This window comes from Strix uralensis, chromosome 33, assembly GCF_047716275.1.
Source record: "Strix uralensis isolate ZFMK-TIS-50842 chromosome 33, bStrUra1, whole genome shotgun sequence".
In the NCBI taxonomy this organism is placed as follows: Eukaryota; Metazoa; Chordata; class Aves; order Strigiformes; family Strigidae; genus Strix; species Strix uralensis.
In genome coordinates this window covers 415967-434073 of record NC_134004.1, presented here as the reverse complement: position 1 = coordinate 434073, position 18107 = coordinate 415967, and the positions used below count along the sequence as shown (strand labels likewise).

Here is an 18107-nt window from a genome sequence, read left to right as displayed (position 1 = left end):
GCTTTTGCCTTCAGGCGTTACAGGAGGAAAGTTCACTTCCTTAGGTTGCATTAATTTTCTCTCGCTCAGCCATGTACAATGGAATGCCAAACTGTCCCCATGTCCCCCCACGGTCCCTGTGTCCCACACTGTCCCCACTTCCCCCACGGTCCCCGTGCCCCCCAGGTGATCATCTTCAGCCCAAGCCCAGTGCTCACGGCCACCTCCCCTGGCACCACCACTGTCCCCAGTGTCCAGCCTGTGGTCAAACTGGTGTCAGCGGTGCCCACGGTCCCCAGTGCCACTGTCACCAGCAGCATCTAGAAGTACATCGTGGTGTCCCTGCCCCCCACCAGTGACACCAAGGGGGACACTGGGACCCCCATGGGTGCCCCCACCCCAGGACCCAAACTGTTCCCCTCTGCCACCACCTCCCCCACTGTCCCCCCCAAATCAGAGCCTGGGACAGTCCACAACCACCTCCCTCCTCCACTGGGAAAGCCAACAGGACCCCCCAGGTGGTGGCACAGTGCCCCCAGTCTGCCCAGTGACCCCACTGGGACCCCGCTGCTGGGGACAGGGGGTGACCTGGGGGTCCACCGCTGTCCCTGTGTCCCCCCTGCAGTGTTCCCAAGTGTCCCAGGACCTCTCTATGGGGATGGGGGTGGCCTGGGTGTCCCCCAGTGTCCCCCCCAGTGTCTCCCAGTGTCCTGGGACCCCTCTATGGAGACAGGGGGTGGCCTGGGGGTCCATCAGTGTCCTCATGTTCCCCCCCTGCAGTGTCCCCATATGTTCCTGGGACCCCTCTATGAGGACGGGGGTGATGAGGGGATGTCCCTCAGTGTCTCTGTGGGTCTCCCAGTGTCCCAGGACCCCTCTATGGAGACACAGAGGGTGGCCTGGCTGTCTCCAGAGTGTCCCTGGATGCCCTGCAGTGTCCCCATGTCCCCCCCTCAATGTCCCCAGTGTCCCCCAGTGTGCTGAGACCCCTCTGGAGGGGGATAGGGGGTGACCTGGGTGCCCCCCTGTGATGGTTTAGTCCCTGCCGGGGTCTGAGACCACGCGGCCACTGCCCCTCCCCCACAAAGGGAGTGAAATACAAACCCCGGGGCTGAGATAAGGAGAGGTTTAATACAACAGTGCAACAGTGACACAACAAACAACAACAATAACAATAACAGTAATAGCAATGAAGAGAGCAAGATCTGTACCGATCCAGCAGTAAGGAGAGCGATGGCACAAAACACACGTTCACCGATTCTCCCACGCTCCCGCGCTTCGGTGCGCGGAGGTGACGTCAGCATGGTATTGAATAACCCGGCTGGAGCTTCCCCCCACTGCCGGGGAAACTTAACCCTATCCTGGCTAAACCAGGACACCCCCATGTCCCCAAGGGTCCCGGGACCCCCTTCACGGGCCACCCACCCCAGGGGACCCCCTGTAAATACCTGCGCCCACGCGCTGTTAATAACCCAACAAACTCCCAGTGCCCTCTGGTTCGTCCCAGTTCATCCCAGTGCCCCCCAGAGCTGCCCAGTGCCCAGCAGTTCATCCCAGTGCCCTCCAGTGCTCTACGGTGCATCCCTGTGCCACATCCTGTCAGAGGGCTGTAACACTTTTCCTGTAGATATCAGTAGTTAGGAGCTACAGAGGCAGAAGAGATCCTGGTTCTAACCTGTGTGGATGGTATTAATGCACTTAGAATGCACTTTTCAGCTCAGGTTGAGGGTAAATCCTTGAATTCCATAGAAATCTGGATCATGTCAATTATTTCCTGTAAAAGGGTTTTAGCATGTGCCAGATTTGGTTGTTCAGGTAAACCAGTAAGGTTCAGACCCAGGGTGGATGACCCAGAGCAATCAGGATCCTACAGGCCTGTAGTGGGAATGAGAACTGTATCATCATCTTTAGTTTGATTCTGGCTTCCTGCAGAATACCTGGTTCGTCTGTCTGCGAATAGCCATGTAATGTCAGAGTCTTCAGTGAGGGAGAATATTGGACCTGCACAACTCTATGAGAGTTATAACAAGCAAAGCCATTTATTTTTCCAATAGTACATACTTATGCTCTCGCCAAAGCTCTTACTTCATCATTAGCAAATCAGCAATTAGACAGCTATCAACCTTTTCTCCTACCAGCATCAGACCCCTCTAACACGCGCTGTGCAGACCAATCACCCTCTCGTTCACGCGCTGTTCACGCGGCGGTAACTTCTCACAGCTCAGCACTTTCCCAGAGCTCAGTGTTGCAGCTGGCCGTTGTTTTTCCCCACCACCTTGGCACAACTTGGCAGTTTCTGATCTTTCTCCCAAGGCCTGTTTCTCATCAAAGCCTGGCTGCTTCTCAGGGGCTGTGCAGGGCTGACAGGCCGATGTCACCCACATCTCCCCCTTCTTTGTTTTACAGCTGCACCTGCAAGACTTGTTCCAGAGCTTTATCAATTAAGGTTTAGACAAACTTCAAAAAAACCCACAGTAGACATAAAATAATTCTACAAAAGGCTAAAAATAATACAGCAGTTACAGTTACTAGTTGAAAAGAGTAGGACAGTCTTTTTCACCATCACATTTCCAGGACACTGGGATACACTGGGTTGACTGAGGACCACAGCTGATTTCATTTACCCAGCATGTTCTCACCTGGCACAGTTCAGCACTCTTGTCAGACCCATCCTCGCAGTCCAGATCCCATCACACTGCCATCTGTTAGGCACACACTGACCATGATGCACACAAAATCAGATTCAGTACACGTCTTCTTCACACAAGCACTCTCATCACTGCCATAAAGCATATGACTAAGTGTTACAAAATAAGGAAGGTACAAAATAGCACACTTACTTAATGGGGCACTAACATTCAGATCCACAATTGCTGGGGAACCCTGGATGCAGCGAGAATTCAGAGTGCCCTTCCTCGCAAAGCGGAAATCCTACATGATGCTTCCATCCGTAGGTGAGGCATCCAGAGTCGCTGCAGGCAGGTCCAGCCTCTGAATCAACAGGCCAAAATAACTGGCAATTTTCTTTGAACGGAAACATCTGATCTCATCCTCCTCTTGGGTTCCACCCAGAGCCTGGCCACCACTCAGGGGGGAGAACCAAGGGAGTTTCTAATAAGGTTAAACACTTGAGTTCTTAATTCTTAATATTGCTAAACAAAGAAAGTTGAATACACACATTCTTACAGCATTTCATCCTTATTAATAACTACATTTTGTCTAAGCTACATCCTTCACTAGTGACTAGTAAGCCTATATATTTCATTAAGGAGTTGCAATTACTGTCAGCATTTTCTCTAAAAACAGTTGGCAACCGTAGTGTGATTAAGGACAGAGATAGTGTATTTGGTCCCATTGCAGCAGCAAGCATTACCCATACATTCTGCGTAAACGATCAGTCGAAGAGACCGCAAACTGTCAGCACAGGGGCATCCACAGCACCCACAGCACCCACTGAGTGTCCACCAAAAGCTGCCTCTCACGCCTCAGGTATGGTCACACCCACCTAGTGGTGAAGGGAAGGCAGTGGATGTAGTTTTTCTGGATTCTAGTAAAGGTTTTTGATACTGTCCCCCACAGCATCCTTCTGGACAAGTTGTCCAACTGTGGGGTGAGCAGGTTCACGGTGCACTGGGTGAAGAACTGGCTGAAGGGCAGAGCTCAAAGCCTTGTAGTGACTGAGGCTACATCTGGTTGGAGACAAGCCACCATGGGCGTTCCTCAGGATTCAGTCCTAGGGCCAGCTCTGTTCAGTATCTTATCAACGATCTGGATGGAGGAGTTGAACGTACCATTATCAAGTTTGCCAGTGATACCAAACTGGGAGGTGCTGATTACTCTCTTGAAGGACAGGAGGCCTTGCAGAGGGATCTAGATAGATTGGAGCCCTGGCAAATCATTAATGGGATGAAATTTAACAAATCAAAATGCCCGATTCTGCACTTGGGAGGGCGCTATGGCAGGCACAAGCATAACTGGGAGAGGAGTGGCTGGAGAGCATCCCTGCAGGAAGGGATGCAGGGGCGCGGGCTGACAGCAGGCTCAGTGTGAGCCAGCAGTGTGAGCCAAGCAGCACAGGCCGGCTCCCGCCCCCCCCCAGCTCCCCTGCCAGGCCCTCCCTGGGTCTCTGTGCCGGCCTCCACCCCCCTGTCCCTGGGGCGCTGGGGGAGCCTGCAGTGGCACCATCCCCGCTCCTATCTCGCGGGTCCCTCCTTGGCCTCGAGGGCCGCTGCCTTCCACCCCCCGCAGAGGTTGTCTTTCAGCACCCGACCACTGCCTCCCTCTCAGCCACCACGGGACCCTGGCCTGACCACGGGACCCCTGTGCCACGCTGCAGAGCGCCCCCGCGCAGTGCGGAGGCCTCCTGCTCCCACCTCAGCCCCGGCACCACCAGCCCCGCCGCTTCGGGCCACGCTGGGTTTACTCCAAAGTGAGCAGGTTTAGTCCAAAACTGGCAGTTTAGTCCAAAACCAGCACATTTTTTTACAAAGCCACCGGGTTTATTGCAAAGGGAAGGGGGTTGGTCCAGAGCGACCGCTGCAGCAGTAACTGCGCCCTCAGATCACGCCCCAACGGCCGCTGCGTTGAGCCTGAGGGGCGCCCGGGGGGGGCACGGGTCACCTGTGAGGGGGAAGGCCCCGGAGGTAGTGGACCCAGGAGACACCCCCTGCCCCAGGGCAGGACACCACCATCTCGCTGCTGACAGGGGCTGCGCCAGGGGCCAGGCCACCCTTGAAGGAGACGGAGAGGGAGGGGGTCTGCTTGGAGCGCAAGCTCTCGGGGCCCTGAGGGTGAAGGCCGGGTTCTCCACCCGGTACTGGAAGGCCATGGGCTGCAGGAAGATGTTCTTGAAGGGGATGGAGGTGCTGTCATCAGCCTGGGTGGGGAAGGGGCCCTGGGACTTGGAGGGGAGGGCCAGGCCGAAGAGGGGGATGCTGTATTCCCCACCAAGCAGGGAGGAGAGCTGCAGCGTGGCCCTGGCTTCGCCCAGCTGGCAGGGCTCCAAGGTCACGTCCACGCTCACCTCTGAGCCTCCTGGGCTGGCAGGGGCCACGCCAATGGTTTTCTCTGTCAGGAAGTCGGCGCAGTTGGTCTGCACAGGGGAGAGAAGATACCATGGGGGGGGTGGGTCACAAAAGCAGAGCCAGCACCTTGATACAGAGAAGTGACACAGGAAGAAACAGAAGGTCCCCACCGTCACATTGGCCAGGGTCCCTGTCCCTTGCCTGTCACTGCGCGTGGCCCCCCCACCCCCTGCCTGTGAGGAATGCCCATCAGGACCGTCCAAACATGCCCAGCAGGGACAACCCTGCACTCAAGATCTGGGAGACCTTAAACCCCAGCCCTGGCAGTAACGGGGAAGTCTTGCGTGGGCCACGGGACCTGCAAGAGCAGCTCCAGAAACGGCAGCAGAGAACATCTGCAAGTGAAGACAGGCCGGCTGGGGACAAGCGCAGCATTGGTGGGGAGACCCGCAGGCTCACGTGGCCACCCCAGCTCTGTCAGGCCAAGCCAGAGGGGCAGGATCCCTTGACAGAGAGGGCTGATGCTGGCCGGACGAGCTGCCTCCCAGCAAGGGCCCAGGGCAGGCTGGGGTCACCTGGAGGTGGTAGTTGGTCTTCTGCCGGGCGTAATTCATTATTGTGGTAGTGATGGTCTGACTAGAGCCCAGTGTGGTGTAGAAGTAAAGGGGCTTCTCCGGCCCGCTCACGGTGGCTTTCAGGTGCAGGTTGTAGTAGAAGGAGCCCAAGTCGCTGCTCCAGAGCACCAGGCGCCCGGTGCTCTCACCCACTTTCAGGGGCTGGTACTCAAAGACAAGATCAGCCTGGGAAGAACAAAAGGAGAAGCCACTGGGTCAGGCAGAGATGGGGAAGGCAGGACCTGCAACAGGGGAAATTGGTCCCTGGTGAGCTCCAGCAGTGCTGGAAGGCAGCCCAGGACCCTCCCTTGCTCCAGGTCCCTCTCTCTGGGGCAGAGCCTTGCCACATCTGGGGGACAGTTCACTCAGGGGCCCGTCCCCTGTTGGTGTGCATGCTGGCTTACTGAACTTTCTGCCCACACTGACAATGGAAAAGTACAACCAGCACTCGGGCAGAAGATTAACGATGTCTGAAAACAAGAAATAGTTACCAGAAGGCCAGAAGAAAAGAATGTGCTCGTTAAGGAAGAAACTGATAAAGAAGGGACCTTTTGGAATTGCAAAAGCAGGAACTTATCTACTGGCTGTGTGCGGGTAGTAATGTTTGTGGAAAGTACCAAGGGGAGCTACTTTTAGAATGCACAACAGTCTATAAGGGCTTGCTGCTATTTTTAGAAGGCACAAGAGTATGTAAGGGCTTGCTTGCTAATAAAGCTTTGAGCTTGACTTCCAATCATATTGATTGTCTGTGGTCTTGTCTCCTGTGACCTGCACGGGATTTCGTCCCCACAAACGGTGACCCCGACGTGACCTGCTATCAGTGTGATCAAAGTGATATACGGCCACCGACTCAGTCAACGGTGGGGACAACGCCCTTCTTATAGAAGGTAAACACAAGGCAGGGAGGGAACGGCTGCGGGGTGAAGAAGCAAAGAAACAGACGCGAAAGTGCGCACAAGGTGAGCAGCCAGGGGAAGCGCGGTATCCACGGAAGAAAAGTCAGTCCAGGGGTTTTTAATGAGATTAGCGGACTGGCAGGGTTTATCAACAAACCCAGAAGCGCTGTCTAAATTATTAAAATGGGGACAGCGGACAGGACTTTTTTTCAGACCACAAAATATGTTTGACTTAGGACTTTGGGACTCTTTGGGGGGAGAACTACGACAAGTGATCACTATAAGAAATTCTCAAACACCAAAGGCAGCTCAGACTTGGGGAATAGTTAAAAAGATGTTGGAAACCATGAAAGCTGACACTGCTTCTGATGCTGCTGTAGCTCAAATTTTTCATGCGGCTGCCGAAATGAAGGATTTGGGAAACAGAGAGTTAGGTACTACTGGGACAGAATCGCCCCCACCCATTGCTTTACCAGTTGGGGCCGCTGAATATGCTGAGTCTGTAGACTGTGATAATCTTTTAGACCCTGACACCATAAATCCTAAAAGAGACTCTGGCCTGTGTCCTCCCTTAGCTGGGGATGATCCGTGGGTAAAAGTGAGGCAAGAAGCCTTGGCGCAAGGGGATATGGACATGGTGAGAAAGATTGTTGCTCCTGTAATTTATGAGCCAGACGTCAGCCTCGTTGGGGAGGACTGCATTTTTCTGTTATTGAAGAACTACAGAAAAGCGTTAGTGAGGATGGGCTTCAAAACTCATTTACAGCAGGTATACTGGAGGCAATCGCTCATGGGTATCAATTGGTCCCATGGAACTGGCTGGCACTTTTAAAAACGGTACTAACGCCGGCACAGTATTCTATCTGGAAAACCGAGTGTTGGATCTCTGTACTCAGCATTTGCGCCCCCCCACCTGCAAGTGCGGAGTTGGCGGCGGCTGCCCCGGGCCTCCCCGAGCCCCCCCCGCCACAGGGCGACTGCCTGCGGCCGAGCCCAGCACCGTGCTCTCGTCCCATGCCCCCCCCCACCGCCAAAAGCGGCAGGTGCTGACACTGGGATGCGGCGTCCCTTGTCTGCCACCACCACATAATCAGTAAGCAATGGCTTTCTATATTCTTAATGGTGTTTTGATATTTGTAGTATTTGTCATTTTATGTTGTGTGAGTAATAAGTGTAAGGGCCCCTTTGTGTGGGTGTGTGACTGTTCTGCAGGTGTGAGACGCAGCCCAGCTGCGGAGTGCGGAGTTCTCTGACCCGCAGTTCCGTTATCCCGCGAGGGAAGCGGCCGGGGAGGAACGCAGCGCAGGGCAGACTCTGTACCAGTGGGGGGTAGTGCAGGACGAAGGAACATTCCTTAGGACAGAGCGCCCTAGTGCCTGCCCGCTGGGTCACTGGTGCTGCCTGTTTGTTCGGGCTCAGTGTTGGAAGTGTCACAGGTGAAATATCTCCTCTAGTGGGAGGCAGTAATTCTGTGTTCATTGTTGTCTTGAATTTAGGTGCGTACTCTGTGGGGAGAGTGCACCCTTGTACCATCTGCCTGAGGGGATATTGTCAGAAGATCATCTACAACCTTACAGGGGTTGTTCATTTTACCAGGGGTCACAGATGCTGATTATGAAGGGGAAATAAGAATCATGGCCTGGACCCTGGTACCCCCATGTTCAGTAACAAAAGGGTCAAAATTTGCTCAGCTTGTTTGTTTTACTGCGGCTCCCCCTAATAGTATGCCGAGAAGCCGGGGTGACTCAGGATTTGGATCAGCAGGTACTCCTCAAATATTTTGGGCTCAGACAGTGACTCAAGGTCGACCTCTGATAAAATGTGCCCTCACCAAAGCAGAAGAATCTGTTGAACTGACAGGCATTCTAGATACTGGTGCGGATGTGACCGTAGTATCTGTGAGCAGATTGGCCGTTAGCTCGGGTAACTCGAGTGCTTTTCGGGGTTGGTGGTCATGCTGTAACGTTTCAAAGCAAAGATCTCATTCATGTAAGGGGCCCAGAAAACTGGGTAGCAAATATTCATCCATTTATATTGGAAACCCCTGCTACATCATGGGGTCGTGACTGTACGGCTCAATGGGGAACTCAAATTGGATCAAATTTGTCTTAATCGCCACTGCAGCACAACCCACCCCTAAACCCACCCTGAAACTAACCTGGAAAACAGAATCACCCGTGTGGGTGGCTCAGTGGCCCTCGCCAGTGGAACAGTTGTGTCACCTTAATGATTCAGTTCAGGAACAATTAAGTGCAGGACATATTGTACCTACCACCAGTCCTTGGAACTCCCTGGAGTTCGTTATTTTAAAGAAAAGTGGTAAATGGCGACTTTTACATGATCTCCGACACATTAATGATGCCATGGAGGGTATGGGTACGTTACAGCCAGGAATGCCCTCCCCAACAAGGATTCCCCGAAACTGGCATCTTGTAACAATTGATCTAAAGGATTGGGTTTTTTTACCATTCCCTTGTATCCGGATGATGCACCTAAATTTGCCTTTTCTGTTCCCAGTATTAATGTTAGTGAACCTGCAAGACGGTACCACTGGGTTTTTTACCATAAGGCATGAAAATGGTCCCACGATGTGTCAGTGGTTTGTTGCAAAGGCTTTGAGCCCCATTACAATGCAGGTCCCCCGGGCTGTTATAGATCATTATATGGATGACATCCTCATAGCAGCAGAAACACAGGAGATCATGGAAAAGGCTCTTGCTTTACCCAAAGACTCACTATCTCAAGTGGGGTGACAAATAGCACCTGAGAAGGTACAGAGATCATCACCGTGGCAGTACCTGGGGTGGAGAATTTGTGAACAGACCATTGTCCCACAACAGGTTGAACTTAAAACTGATGTTAAGACTTTAAATGATTTACAGAAACTGCTGGGAGCCATAAATTGGATACAGCTGTTGTTGGGCCTAACTAATGATGATCTGCATAGCTTGTTTGATATTTTGCGAGGAGATCCTTCACTGACATCACCCAGAGTACTTTCAGAGACAGCGAAACAAGATCTCCACCGGGTAGCTAACGCCATCTCAGAAAGACCAGCATCGCGATGTGTGCCCGGCCGGCCGTATCAACTGATGTTATTTAACCCTCCAGGGCAGCCCTACGCTCTGCTGTTTCAGTGGGATGAAACATTTAGTGACCCTCTTGTTATTGTTGAATGGATTTTTTTTCTTTTTTTTTTTGTCACACCAAATGCACAAGACGGTCACTACTCGTCCAGAAATGTTTGCCAAACTGACCATGAAGGGTAGGCAGCGCCTACTGTTCCTTGCTGGTCAGGAACCTGTGTGTATCCTTGTTCCGGTTACTACGCACATGTTACATGGCTAATACAAATGTCTTTGAGCAAGCTCGGCTTTCACATGCATTTTTTCCACCAAAACGCCAGGGCAATACAAAACCAGTTTTCTTTATCAAGGCCTCAGGCTAAAGACATCATCGCCACTTGCCCTGAATGCCAGAGGACTCCCTCTCTTCAACAGCCAGTGGTGTCAGCCCTCGGGCACTCACTCCTCAGAATTACAGCAATCTGACGTCACTCCAGTGCATTTGGAACGTTAAAATACGTACCTGTGTCTGTCGATACCTTTTCTGGAGCTGTGTCTGCGTCCTGCCACGCAGCCGGGAGTCAAGCATCTGCCCGGCATTCCCCATCACCGACCGCACAGGCCCTTGGAGCGCACGCGTGGCACGCTGAAGCGTCTGTTACAACAACAAAAAGGGGGAGATGGAGGGGATCGCTCTGCACCTCACGGAATCCTGTGGCCTGCACGGGATTTCGTCCCCACCAAGCGGACATTTCAAAACTTGTCATTTTCAAATTCAAAATTCCAACATTCCATAACACCAGACATTTCAAATTTGGAATTTGGAAAATTCAAATCTAAAGTTCTGAGGTTTCCAAATTTCAAAATTCAGAAATTTCAAATGTGTCCTGGCACCCCCACACCCCCAGACTCCCTCAGGACCCCCAGACCCTCCAGACCCCTCCACAACCCCCCCTGAACCCCCAGACCCCCCCTAAGACCCCTCCTGGCACCCCCAGAACACTCCCAGGATCCCTAAACCCCCCCCAGACCCTCACCATCACGCCCAGACCCCTCCAGGACCGCCCCAGCACCCCCTGAGGATCCCCAGAGCCCCCCAGACCCCCCGTGGTACCCCCAGACTCCCCCACCAGAACCCCCTGACACCTCAGACCCCCCCAGGCCCTGCCCCAGCTCACCCTGACCAGGGGGACCATGCGCTGCCCCTCCTCCCGCAGCCCCTCCTGCCGCCGCCCCTCGGCCTCCTGGGAAGGGGTGTGTGGGGGGGTTGGTCACCCCCCGAAAGCCCAGGGGGTGTTGGGGGGACATGGGGAGGGTCGGGGGAGCGGGGAACCGCCCCAGAGCGGTGACAGACATCACAGCCGCACCCCGAGCCCTGGTTGTGGGGGGGCACTGCCAGCTCTGCAGTAAAAAAGGTGGGGGGGGGGTCCGGACTTGGGGTCACCCACAAAGCTCGGGGACCCCCCAGGAAGGGCACCCCAGTACAACTCAGCAACACCCCCAGTGCCCCCCAGTATGTCCCAGTGCCCTGCAGTACATCCCAATAATACTCCCAGTGCCCCCAGTATGTCCCAATGACACTCTTAGCACTCCCTAATATATCCCACCATGTCCCAGTGCTCTACAATACGTCCCAGTAACACTCCCAATGCCCCCACTATGTCCCAGTGACCCTCCTAGCGCTCCCCAATATATCCCAGTATGTCCCGGGCCCTGCAGTACGTACTACTAACCCTCCCAGTGCCCACCACTATGTACCAGTGTTTTGCTGATCAGGGATATCAATTAAACTCAGACACCAGAGTGAAAAGAGCAGGCGTATTTTACTAGAAATAACTAAATAATATAACAGAATAATACAGAAAACATACAGTAAGAAAAGACAGAACAGTGCACTTAAACAAACAGGAAAATACAGGGTAATGCGTCAAATCATTACTACCTGAGAGAGAGAATAGTGATTAAGAAAGATCCATCACCACTTGCATACGTTACCATCATGCAGATCCGCAGTCGCTGGGGAGCCCCGGTTACAGCGAGGATTTGGAGAACCTTTCCCTGCAAGTGGGAAATCCTACGCGGTGTGTCCACCCGTAGGTGAGGCTTCCAAAGTCGCTGTGAGCGGGCCCAGCCTTATATACCTGAAATCAGTAAGCCAGAATAGCTGACACCTTTGTTTTAAGCGGAAATATCTGGTTTTCATCTCAGTTAGGTTCCCCCCAGAGCCTGGCCAGGGCTTAAGGGAGAAGCTAAGGGAGTTTCCCTGCTTATCTAGTTAATTTATGAGCAAGGTCACAAGGCCAGACAACTGTTTCCGTGGCCTTGTTATCTTGCTCACACATAAAGAAATATAAGGATACATTCAGGATAGACATGTTTTATGATGTTTAAACTACATCTTCTATGCATATTTCACTAATGACTACATACAGAGTTAGCAGTTTCAGTTCAAGGCCTGTTGCTCAGGCTTCAGTATTTCCACCTTTTACATCAAAATAGGTGGTTTGCTATAACTTAGTATAATACCTATTAGTACAATGATTATTAGTTATAAAATGTACAGGATTCATCTATAGGTCAACTCTGGCTTGGGCTTATTGTCCAAGCCTTAGCACTTCAACCAGTGACCTTCCTAGTGCTCTCCAATATATCCCAGTATGTCCCAGTGACCTTCCTACCACACACCAATATATCCCAGTATGTCCCAGAGCCCTGCACTAAGTCCCAGTAATCGCCCCAGTGCGCCCCACTATGTCCCAGTGCCCACAAGTACATCTCATCTACCTTCCCGGTGCCACCCAGTATGCCCCAGTGACTCTCCTAGCACTCCCCAATATATCCCAGTGCCCTGCAGTACGTACCAGTATCCCTCCCAGTGCCCACCACTATGTCCCAGTGACCATCCTAGCACTCCCCAATATATTCCAGCATCTCCCAGTGCCCCGCAGTATGTCCCAGTAACCCTCCCAGAGCCCCCAGCATGTCCCAGTGCTCCCCAGTATATCCCAATAACTCTTCTAGCACACCCCAGTACGTCCCAGTGCCCTGCAGCAGGTTCCGGCTGTACTTCTCCAGGATGCTGAGCGCCGTCCGCAGCCCCCCCAAACCTTGCGGCCACCCCAAACCCCCACATCCCCCCAAACCCCCTCCCACCACCCCCCATACCCCATTCCCCCGTATTTTGGTTGCCTCCCTCTCAATTTTGGGTGCCCCACCCCGCATTTTGGGTGCCTCTCTCCTGCATTTTGGAGTCTCCCCCCCCACCATACCAGGCACAGGTTGTCACACAGCAGCCGGGCCCCGTCCAGGTGCCGACACTTGTCTTGGGGGGGCCCCCAAAATCGGGTTCAGCTCGGCCAGCGTCGCCTCCCCAGGGTCCCAGGTCAGAGCCGCCTCCAGTGCCACACGCAGCGCTCTGAGATCGGGTGGGGGGCCCTCCCTGTCCCCCGGGGTCCGCGGGGGGGGGCGGGGCGGGGCAGGAACAGGGGTGCATGAGGGTCCGGGGGTACCAGGGAGAACTCGGAGACCCCCGTCCCCAGCGCAGGGCTGGGGGGGGGGGGGTGCCGCGGGGAGGGGGCGCCCAGCGGGGAGCCCCTGCCTACCTCAGGGGCCGGCGGGGAGGAGGGTGGGGAGAAGAGGAGGACGAGGAGGAGGAGCAAGAGGAGGAGGCGGCAGCGCCCGCCCCGACCGGCTCTTCCTCTAAAATGGCGGCGGCAGCGGCAGCTGAGGGGAGGAAAGTGCCTTCCTGCCCTGCGGCTGTCACGCCGCGCCGGCCCTGCCCCCGAACGGGCTGCCCTCACCCGCCATGGCGGCTGCGGCGTCGCTCCGCACCCCCCTCCGCCTCCTGCGCATGCGCCCGATGGCCCCGCCCCCGCCCTGACAATGCCCACACTCGCCATGGCGGACCCCGCTCCCCTCAGGGACACCGTGATGGCGGCGGCGGCGGCCCCTCGGCTCCGGCTTTTCCTCCGGGCCCTGCAGGCTCAGGTGAGGTGGGAAAGCGGGTAGGGGGGGACCTGGGGTGGGGGGAGACCTCGGGGGTGGCATCACACCCCCGTCGCGGCCTCACCCCGCCCGGGGGGGTGTGAACCCGGCGGCTCTGGGGGGGGGCTGGGGTCCTCCCTCCCCTCTTCCCCTTCCCCCTCCTCGCCTTCCCCTTCCCCGTCCTTCCCGGGGGGCACCGGGGGCCGGGACATCCCGGCAAGCGCCCCGACTGCGGGTGGCGCGGATTGAGCCCCCCCGCAGCTGGTCGCTGCCCCCGCGGAGCCGCTGGAGGTGGGGGGGTGCGGGCAGGCGGGCGGCCTCGCGCTGCCCACGCACCAGCAGCGGCAGCAGGGCCAGGCGGGGCCCAGCGTCCCTGGGGGGCAACGGGGGGGGTTAGGGTCAGCCCCCAGGGAGACCCCCCCCACACCTGCCCCGAGGCAGCCCCCACAAATCCCCACCACACAAACCCCCACAGGGATGTTTCACAGACCCACAGAGACCCCCCCTGGCCCCACAGAGACACCCCCCCCAACCCCATAGATCCCCCCTCAGCCCTACAGAGACCCTCCGGCCCCACAGATCCCTCCCCAGCCCCATAGAGACTCCCCTAAGCCCTCCAGATTCCTCCAACCCCACAAAGACCCTCTCCAGTCCCCCAGATCCCTCCCAGCCCTACAGAGACACCCCCAACCCCACAGATCCCACCCCAGCCCCACAGAGACCCCCCCCTCAGCCCCACAGAGACCCCCACCACTCACCAACGGCCATGGCCCCCACCCGGGCAGCCCCACGTGGAGGTGCAGGAACTGGAGGAAGTTTTGCATCAGCCCCAAATCCTCCAGCCGCTCCTCCCCCTCCACACCCACGGGGCGGGGGGGGGGGGGGGGGGGGGGGGGAAGGAATCCGGACCCACAGTAGGGGGTCCAGACTCACGGCTGGCTCTGTTTGCCCCTTGGTGGCTGTAGGGGATGGGGAGGCTGCCTGGCAGGGGAAGGAGAAGGGGGGTTATAGGGGGGTCTGACCCACAGCCCCCACCCGAGCCCCCACCCTGCCCCATGGTACCCCCCAGACCCCCAATCTGCCCCCCCAGACCCTCAGTCTGCACCCCCAGAGCCCCTGTCCTACCCTGTGGCCCCCCCGACCCGCAATGTGCCCTCCCAAAATCCCTGTCCTGCCCCGTGGCCCCCCCAGAGCCCCCAATCTACCCCCCAGCCCCCCCAATCTGCCCCCCCCCTCAACTGCTCTGTCCCCCCTCTACTGGGCACTTGTGGTGGCGAGGGTTTGGTGCATTAGGCCCAGCCTCAGGGGGAGTCTCCAGGCCCAGACGGGCCTCCGCAGCATCTGGGGGGGGGGGGCACGTGATGTCACATGACATCATCAGCACCCACCCCTCCCACCCCCAGGGGCAGAGCCCTCCCTCCGCAGAGCTGCAGCACAGCCATGACGTCGCCACGGAGAGCAACACTTGCAAGGGAGAAGTGGCGGAGGAGCGTGACACCACCGCCGGCCATGACGTCATGATATACTTGGAAGAAAAACCCCACACAGGATATGACTCCTACTAGGTCCTGCCCCTCCTCATCACCGTCTCCACGTGGCTCGTCCTCGAGGTGTGGGGGGATGGGGGTGTTTGGGGAGGACCTACAGGAATGTGGGGGCGTGGGGGACACAGGGGTGTTTGGGTAGGACCTACAGCAATGTGTAGAGATGGAGAATATGGGGGGCTTTGGTAGGACCTACAGGAATATGTAGAGATGGGGAGTATAGGGGAGTTTTGGTAGGCCCTACAGGAATGATAGGGGGTGGGGAATATGGAGTTTTGTGTAGGACCTACAGAAATGTGTAGGAGTGGGGTATATGGGGGTTTTTGGTAGGACCTACAGAAATGGGTGAGGGTGGGGAATATGGGCAGTTTGGGTAGGACCTACAGGAATGTGGGGGACATGGAGAATATGGGAGGTTTGGGTAGGACCTGCAGGAATAGGTGGGGGACATGGGAGTTTGGGTAGGACCTACAGAAATGTGTGGGGTTGGGGCACACAGAGGGGTTTGGGTAGGACCTACAGAAATGCAGGTGGCACCAGTGCAGTGAAGGTAGAACCCAGCTCTTGGGGTCACCACCCCTGAGAGCCCTGTGCAGCCCAGGGACACGGAGGCTGCTGCAGGCACAGAGCAGGAGATGGGCTGGGGCAGCTCTTGGGCTGCGTGGGAGGGGCGGTCGCTGCAGGGAGTTGCAGAGGTTTGGGGTTTTTTGTTGGGGTGTGGGAACAGTTTCCGTGTGTTACAGACACCCAGTGCCCCCTGCTTAGAGTGACAAGCGTTCTCCTTCCCATCAGCTCTTCAGTGATGCATCGAACCAGCAGCTGCTCACCCACAGAATTCAGATTTCCTGGGCCAGGTCGCGGGAGAACTGGAGGTAAGAAAGGCTCCACTTCCTGTGCTGCTCTGGAGTCATTCGCAGCTCTGCTCTCTTTTCCCTCGGGGAAAGCAGAGCCTGGGGCAGAGGGTAAAACTCTGCGGGTGGGCGTGGGAAGCGTGGCCTTGTGCTGGTGACCCCCGGGGTTTGTGTGCTGCTGGTGTCTGGGGTGGAAGGGCTGAGGTGGGGACCCTCTGAAGAGCCCACGCTGGCCCAGACCCAATCTGACAGACCCACAGCAGAGTGCAGCTGTTGCTTTCGTACTTCTCAGCAGCTCTTTGTCCTGCTCCTTCCCAGAGCCTTGACCTGCAGGAGGAGGGTGACAATCTGTCGGGTGAAGAGGAGCTGCCCTGAAGAGAAGCCCCCGTCTGCCTCAGCCCTGCACCCTGGGACTGTTCTTCCCTCTGCTCTGGATGTCTGGGGCTACTCAGAGCTGCCCTTGGCAGAGTGAATCTTCTCAGGCCCCGAGAGCTCTGGTGATGTCGTTACTGCAGGTTTCTTCAAGGCAAAGCTGGCCAGGAGAGAGAAGCCATGTTTGGGCCTGCAGGGCAGGGTCCTGCCAAGATGCTTTAATGGTGCCTACTGGAGAGAACAATCACTAAATAACTTTTTGTGTAAAGCTTTGAGCTCGCATCCTGCTGCCCTTCTGTCAGCAGGCAGCCCAGTTTCTGTCCAGTGCCAGCCCAGCTGCCAGCCCTCGCCATCGCCTTCACAGCCAGCGCTGCCTCTGCCCATCGTGATCTCTGCTGCAGAGTTTCTCTGGGTTTCCTTCCCCGTTCTGTCAGGGAGCAGCCAGGACACTGCTGAGCACGGGGGATTTCTCCTTTCAGTCCCACTAGAGCTGAATCTGGGGGACTCACACCCAGGAGATTTCTCCTGTCGCAGCCTCATGGATGTGGCTGCTGCTGTCCCCGTGTGTGTGTTCCAAGGACTGATGCTGCATCCCAAAGGGCAGATACACAAACACACGCACAGAAACACACGGTTGATGTGAAGGACAGAACAGACTGACACAGACAGGCCAAGGCCTTTACCAGCGCCCCTGGGTTCGTAACCAGCCCGTCCATAGCCAGGAGCACAGGCCAGTCCTTCTCTGCCTTTCCCGATGGGCAGGAGTGGGTGTTTACCAGTGAAACACAAACACCCTTCACTCCCCGGATTCACCGGCACAGCACGTGCAGAGATTGCTCAGCACAGCAGGGACACCAAGCGCCTGGGGTATTGGTGGTGGGATGTCCAGCCCCTCATTCTGGCATCAGGCACAGCTTGGCTCTGTCCAGAGCTGTGTCTGTTGGGTCACGAGAGTCCAGTTTCAAGTTCACTGGGGCACTGTCACGCACACCGGGGTCCCACCAGCAGCCGTCCTGAGACACCCTGTGTTCCAGCTGCTGTCCCCAAGACCTCTGCCCCCCTGTGACCAGTGGCCCCTTCTCCCACCGCACCCTCCCCCTCCCCTCTGACCAGGCTCGGGATCACCCCTCAGAGTGACTCTTTCCCTTTGTGCCTGACTTGGCTGCCTGCAGCCTCATTTTGCAGGTGCCGGGCATGGAATCCTTGCCTTGGACAGGAGACGGAATGGAACCGAAGCATGGTGAGCTGTGGAACATGGCAACTTTATTCAACAGCTAAGACAAACATGGGTGTTTCTGTGCAGTCGGAGGGCGTGGGCAGGACTGAGCAGGCCGTTGGCGCTGAGGCTGCCGTTGGCTCAGCAGGCAGAGCCCCTGCAGGAGATGGTTGTGGTGCACTGCAGCCTGCACTGGATCCTGTCTATCCTGCTGCTCAGGCCTTCCCTCAGGTTCTGCAGGAGCTCCTGCAACCAAGTGAAGAATTCCACCAACTTCTGCAGTAGAAGGGGGCAGGAGCTGAACCCGCCTGATTGTGTTGGTGTTGGCCTTGGTGTCTGAAGGGGGGTTGAGGGGAAGGCTGGCCGTGGCATGACGAGGCTCCTGCGTGGGGCTGGGGACGCCGTGGTGTGGCCACAGGGGACCAGCGGGCACCCTCCAGGGAACCCCATCAGGGTGTCCAAGCTCCCTCCCAGAGCGTTGGCCACTTACGCACAGCTGTCCCAGGCACTGTACACAGGCCAGCACAGGGCCAGCACGATGAGGAGGGGGAACAAACGTGTG

General features: G+C 56.3%; 1 protein-coding gene and 2 long non-coding RNA genes across 14 annotated transcripts; 2 read left to right on the top strand and 1 right to left on the bottom strand.

Annotated features, from left to right (window-relative positions):
* Positions 1-1091: 1091 nt before the first annotated feature.
* LOC141936620 (hydrocephalus-inducing protein-like) lies at positions 1092-13047 on the bottom strand. 12 transcript variants are annotated; one of them, XM_074853751.1, is made up of 6 exons: positions 10757-11244; positions 10102-10233; positions 5579-5803; positions 5003-5071; positions 3771-3866; positions 1092-3484 (listed from the first exon to the last, which is right to left on the bottom strand). In XM_074853751.1, exons 1-5 carry the CDS (start codon positions 10772-10774, stop codon positions 3813-3815), a joined length of 498 nt encoding a protein of 165 aa, XP_074709852.1. In that variant the 5' UTR covers positions 10775-11244; the 3' UTR covers positions 1092-3484; positions 3771-3812. The 12 variants fall into 12 exon arrangements, 8 of the variants coding, with proteins under 8 accessions (XP_074709852.1, XP_074709853.1, XP_074709851.1 ...); XM_074853752.1 differs by having other exon boundaries at positions 1092-2758; XR_012626766.1 differs by having other exon boundaries at positions 1092-2399; positions 2619-5071; positions 10757-10867.
* On the top strand, positions 6449-9880 carry LOC141936624 (uncharacterized). Its single transcript, XR_012626770.1, has 2 exons — positions 6449-6576; positions 9396-9880. It is a non-coding gene; the product is annotated as an uncharacterized LOC141936624 (long non-coding RNA).
* A 404-nt stretch (positions 13048-13451) lies between the features above and the next one.
* On the top strand, positions 13452-17848 carry LOC141936623 (uncharacterized). The gene is made up of 4 exons (XR_012626769.1): positions 13452-13565; positions 14966-15172; positions 15899-15978; positions 16276-17848. It is a non-coding gene; the product is annotated as an uncharacterized LOC141936623 (long non-coding RNA).
* Positions 17849-18107: the final 259 nt, after the last annotated feature.